Source organism: Nematolebias whitei, chromosome 17 (assembly GCF_014905685.2).
Source record: "Nematolebias whitei isolate Nwh7 chromosome 17, NemWhi1, whole genome shotgun sequence".
NCBI classification, from domain to species: domain Eukaryota; kingdom Metazoa; phylum Chordata; class Actinopteri; order Cyprinodontiformes; family Rivulidae; genus Nematolebias; species Nematolebias whitei.
The window spans coordinates 31,323,915-31,329,893 of NC_056514.1; the positions used below are offsets into that span (position 1 = coordinate 31,323,915).

General features: G+C 42.1%; 1 protein-coding gene across 1 annotated transcript; it reads right to left on the minus strand.

Moving 5' to 3' along the window:
• Positions 1–2,390: 2,390 nt before the first annotated feature.
• Positions 2,391–3,803, minus strand: LOC119423709 (carbohydrate sulfotransferase 3-like). Its single transcript, XM_037691114.1, has 2 exons — positions 3,724–3,803; positions 2,391–3,629 (listed from the first exon to the last, which is right to left on the minus strand). Exons 1-2 carry the CDS (start codon positions 3,801–3,803, stop codon positions 2,423–2,425), a joined length of 1,287 nt encoding a protein of 428 aa, XP_037547042.1. The 3' UTR covers positions 2,391–2,422.
• Between the last annotated feature and the right edge of the window lie 2,176 nt (positions 3,804–5,979).

Sequence of the window (5,979 nt, forward strand, 5' to 3'; positions counted from 1 at the left end):
TGAGGGCTGCTCCTTTGATTGCTGAAGACCTGGCACCACTTTGGACAGAAATAGAACAACCAGCCTAACCAGACAATGATCTGTTGGTGAGAGTGACGCTGTGCTGAGCTGCAGCACCTCCGCAGAGGCTCAGAGGAATTAATGTTTGAAAACAGGAAAAGGTACTTTTGCATGCGTGAAAAGAGAAAAAGAATAGATGTACAGAAGGACTGGGTGAAATCGTTGCCATTCTGTAAGCGGGTGGGTCAGGTGGACTAAAAAGAGTTAGACCACATATATATAATGTTGGGGTAATTACTAGGTTGGAGGACTTAAATAGCTGGGCCCACAGTGGTAAACACACACTGGCCGGCAGGGAAGCTGCCTCTTTGGTAGCTATCCTTCCATCTTGAATACTTATCAACTCATAGAGCTCTTTACATATCAATTAAAAATGCAAACAAAATTAAAAAAAAAAAAAAAAAACATGTTTAACAAAGTGCAAGTGTTTGTTTTTTAGCAAACTAGATGTACTTCTGCAACACGTCTTTTAATTCAACCAGATTCAAGATGGTCGCCAACTAACCTCAGCAAACACGAAGTTGGCTACAACACAGTTTTGCAGACACTGAGCTAAAATTTGGTGTAGTATTAGCTGAGCATCATCTCCAATGCAATACATTGCACCATATTTTAACTTAAATGTTTGGTATTAACTGTTGGCCTCAACCACATCTGTCTGTTAGTAAAATATCTCATGAACCACTGAATGGATTTCAATGTAACTAGTGTAACTGCTTAAATATGTCATTGTCATCTTCTAAGAGAGCAACATTAAACCAAGGTAAATCCATTTGTTTATTGTACTGATAGTGGTTTAGTTTAAAGTTGATAAGTCTTTTACACAAGTCAGAGTCAAATCTTGTTTTCTGTGATGTGAAACAGACAACTGAGCTGATTTGCATCATTCAAAAGACTTTTTAATGCAATATTTTATGTAAAATGTTGAATTTCCACAAAATTTTTACCTTTTTTATTAATAGTGAAAGTAGATTTATTGCAGAAAAAAGCACTTAGGAAAGACTCAAAATGGGTCAATTTTCTGTCGGGGTCAGAGCATCGGGGCCTCTTTTCATCACCAGTTAGGAAACCTGTATCAACAGACGGATACCTGTCGACAAATCTCACACAATCCTGCAAATCAGCTGCAGTTGGAATGTTAGCTTACAGTACAATCATCAGTTTTAGCTCATGGATCCAAACTGTTCTCAGGATCACCAAAAAGTTAAATCATGTCATCTAGACAGATTCTTCATTTTGAACCACTTTTGGTCAAATTATGCACATCTGGCACAAAAAAACAGGACATAAGCAAAAACTATCTCATCAAACGTGGATAAAACAGCACATTCAACCCTTTAAAAAAAGGAACAAATAAATACCAACAAAGTTCAGTCAGGTCATCTGGATGGTGTATTTTTTTGTTGTTGTTGTTGAGACGTTTCATCCTTCATCCAAAGGACTTCATCAGTCCGAGGAGCCACATCAAACTCAGCCCCACAAGCAGCACACTCACATAGTGGGTCAACCAGTTTGCTGGTGATAAAATGGGTTCTAGGGCACGTCCTCTCCACTGTCGACTCCTCTGAGGCAACATCTCAACAACAACAAAAAAGAAATTGTCCAGATGACCTGACTGAACTTTGTAGGATTTTCTACCTGGATTATTGAGCACGAACTTTGATGTTTTGAACCATTTTGGCTATGGTTGCCTCAGAGGAGTCTATCAGGAGAGGGCAGGCCCCAGAAACCATCTTATCACCAGCAAACTGGTTGGCCCACTTTGTGAGTGTGTTGATTGTGGGACTGAGTATTTTATGGCTCCTCGGACTGATGAAATCCTTAGGATGAAGGACAAAATGTCACAACAAAAACAAATAAACCGTCCAGATGATCTGACTGAACTTTGTTGGAATTTTACGGGATTATTAAGCATGAACTTTGATAAACAAATAAATACATTTGCATGAAGCATCACATCCTAATCTTTAAAACAAAGTAGCTTTGCAAACTTTGGAATTTCCTCTATTCACCGTAGGGCTTGTAAATGCAAAACAAGTCATGTTGTAGTTTCTATGGGTAGAATGCAAGTAGTTCATGTTGCTACGACAGAACCTACCTAACAAAACTGTTTTCCAAACCACAGCTGTATTTCCATTTAGATGTTTGGAAATTAAAAACTGGACAAGGTTGTAAATAAAGCATCAGCAGAACTTCCGTTTCTTTAAAAAAGAGTCCAGTCCTGTTTCACAATGGCTCTTTTAAGACCCTCTGTGTTGGTGGCGTGATCCAAGTACTAAAATATAAAAGATCTGAATAGGAATTAAAAAAAATGTCATAATAAATATAATTCAAAATCCAGCATGGATCCTGTTTAATTTCATCAAAATGTAAACCCTTTATCCTCAATCAGACTTATAGATTTGTCTGTTAGCATCTTTTCACTGCTGATAAATTTGTAGCCAAACAGCTTCAACGTTGGCCCACAAACTCTCTGTACAACCTGGGCTATCTTAAACGGCAGGCTGAACCTCCATTTCTCTACTTGCTCTGAGGAGTTTTTCTGTGTGGAGTACACTCCGCTGGTCTCCCTAGAGGCCTGGGTGTTCTTCAGAATCCAGGATTTGACTTGCGGGGTGAAGGGGATCCCAGAAAACCTGTACATCTCTGTTGCTTTTCTCATGGGAAACCGAGCGATGTCCTCGTAGCGCACCAACATGTAGCGGCCGCGCAGCCAAGGTGGCTGTCTGAGGCCAACCTCTGCAGACAGTCTGATGTTGTCGCAGTTACCCTTCAGCTTCATCACCTCAGCAAAATCAAGGGACACATTTCCACCCATAGCCCACTCCTTCCAGTTCTTGTACTTGGCAGCGAATGCCACCATGCGTGAGGCCAATACAGCCCGAGGGTCCCGAACTAGCTGGATGAATCTAACGTCAAGACGTGGATCCTCGGCTAACGGACGCAGATTCTCAAGCTGGCGTACCCTAACAGACTTGATAACCTTGTGTTTCTTGTTCAGGCAAGACTTGGACGCCATTGTCAGGTTCAGGGGTCCGCATCGTCTTGTCTTGCAGTGGTAGCGCTCAAAGACTCCCTTGACGAAAGGGCTGCAGATGGACTCCTCACACAGAGAGATGCTGGATTCCCTGCGAAAAAGAGCCGTAGTGATGTGGTTCACAGGAAGGGGGTCGATGAAACTTTCCAGCAAGGAAAAGTCACACAGGAAGAGCTGCTGGAGCACGTCACGGTACGCCTTGGCCGAAGCTGTAGCGTTGGTGCCCCCGGTCTCCAAAGTCAACATCTTCTCCACGTGCCACAGTGGCTCAAACAGGTAAAACATGTTGTCACCCTGCTGGTTGAAAAACTCGCCTACAAATGAGGAGCCAGTCCTGGTGGTGGCCAACAGGAGCACATGTTGCCTTCCCCTTTTCATCACCTCGCTGTAGTTCTCCAGGCGCCGCTTCATCAGCACAAAGTCCTTGCCGAGCAAAGGGAAGGAGGCATTGCGCTTCAGCAGAAGGTGGGAGAAAACATCTGGCTGCGGAGGGTCTTGTGGGGTGTGCTTTGACGTGATTTTATCTGACACCCTGAAAATAGGAGAATAACCCCAGTTATGTTTTTGTAACATTTTAATCATAGCCTTGTTGTTTACATTCACAGCTGGTGATTTGATCAATTTACCTTGAGATTATCTTGTTCTCTTTCTCGATGACGACAAGCGCCACGAAGAAGACGATGGGCATGGTGTATTTGATCCTCATTCTTGTCTGGCTATTATGTCACACGCTGCTACTTAATAGGTTCTGCCAATCTTGCGAGTCTCCGGTTACCTTCCTAAAGAGCCTTCCAGTTGTTTGTGTTCCCTGTTGTTGGTGATGTTTCTTCCTGTAAAATGAAACGAACATCAAACCCGTCAGCTACACATTTTTCTCATTTAAGGAAAGCTGAGCACCGACTTTGTCTTAATCCTTTCTGTTACAACACTGTGAAATTTACTTACCATCAGGGGGAAGTTGATGCTGTTACTTGAAATGTACAACTGCACCGTGATGCTTAGTCACATAAGCGTTTATAAAAATGCTTATTTATGTTCTGAAGACTTCCTTTACTTTTAGGGTGTGCATTTTTACGTGAGGCTCTGTGTTCTGCAAAAAATAAGATGAAAGCATTTACCTAAGAACAAAATAATATATACCAGAACATAAGAATTGAAAATAACCAGTGTGTTACAACCGAATCTAAGCTGTGAGGAAGTCCTTGTTATCTTTAAGTGCACCGGTGCATTTTAAGCATATGCCCACCCACCATGCCAGACTGGAGGGCTGCTGCACACAGAGACACGCTGTATTTATGAGTTTGTGTTATTTTTCTATTGGCGGCTCCCTTCTGTAGGGGTTGCTACAGCGAGTGAACTCGCATGAAAGATTATACTATTGTTTCACGCCAGATGCTCTTCCTGATGCAACCTGGGCTCTAACCAGCAGCCTCAGGATTATGTGGCCATCGAGCTGCACATTTAGAAGTTAGTGCAATATTATTAATATATATATATATATATATATATATATGTGAGCAGAAAAATAACAGTGAGAGTATCAGACTGCAATCAAGCACAGTTTTTACAATTACACTGGTCATACCACAACTTTAGAACTGCATTTCCAAATGAAAAATCACAATGTCTGTCTATAAGTGATTCTCTCTACCCCCTGCAAATGTAGGCATCCTCTTTGACCTCATCTGTTTTTGTGCCTCCAAATCATAGAGTAGTGAGGGTGTACAGTATGTGTGCAATGCCTGAAACTGAAAAGGAACAGCCTCCTTACAGAGTCATAAATTGTGGTGCTCTAAACTTAGGGGACCAGTCGGGATATTTCTAAGCCTGGTGAGTAGTCAAATGAAGATGAGATTAGATGTAATGGCATCTGTTTGTGAGCATCTTTCACAATCCTGAAGGGTTAATTTTAGTTTACTTTGAATATAATGGCAGCTAGACTGAGATCCCTGACAAATCTTTAGCGTAATCCTACCCGTTTCCTGTTAATGAATGGATTAGCAACACTTCAAGAGTAAACGATACAGCCTCCACACTGTAGACATTTGCAAAGAGTCAGAAATCTGTTAGCGTTATCAGCAGAGCCTCGTGCCTCTTCACTTTTTCACTGTCTGATTTAAATATACTAGTACAAAAGTAAGTGAAGTTTTTCACAGATTAAAAACTGCATTGCCGCAGAGTTTTGGATCACCTTTGGATGTTTTTTGTTAAGACGGTTAAAAGGTGCATTATGATAATCTAAATGAAAGGAAATAAACGCATGGATGATCATCTTATTAACGTCAGATTTAGGAGGAGCTCTGGCTTTTGTCCTGGTTGTAATAATTGACCAGATCTTTACCCTTGAGGAGTTACTACGAGGGTCGAGGAAGTTTGACTAACAGAACAGCAAGAGAAGGCTTATGACCAGTTCCTTAAGGTTTCTGTGGTGGGTGAAATTATGGGGTGTCAGGGTCAACTTTAATTGTTATCCAGTCTTTTCAAACCAGAATAAGAGCTGTTTCCACATTCCACTTGTTCCTGGCGAAAGATGAACTCTGTATGCTCTTATGCATTCTAAAGCCCGGTATGATTCGAACCGACCATAGTCGGCCCAGTCCTGGTCTTCCCCAGCTCTGGTTGTTTGCGTTCAGCAGAGTGCTGCCTCGATGTGGGCGGGATCATCATAGCAAGACCGCACGAATCTCAGCTCAGCAATAACTGCACCTCGTTGTTTAACCGGGGCACTGGTGCTATCTTTTGCGTTGCCATTATTCCTAAAGAAAATTAGGAGTTGGAAATGGTGCTAAGGAGCAGTCGCTGGGAGTATGACTCATCTGTGATGGGACCCCCATGCCAGCGAACCAATCAAGGGCCAGCAGTCTGCTGACATCAAGTCTGCA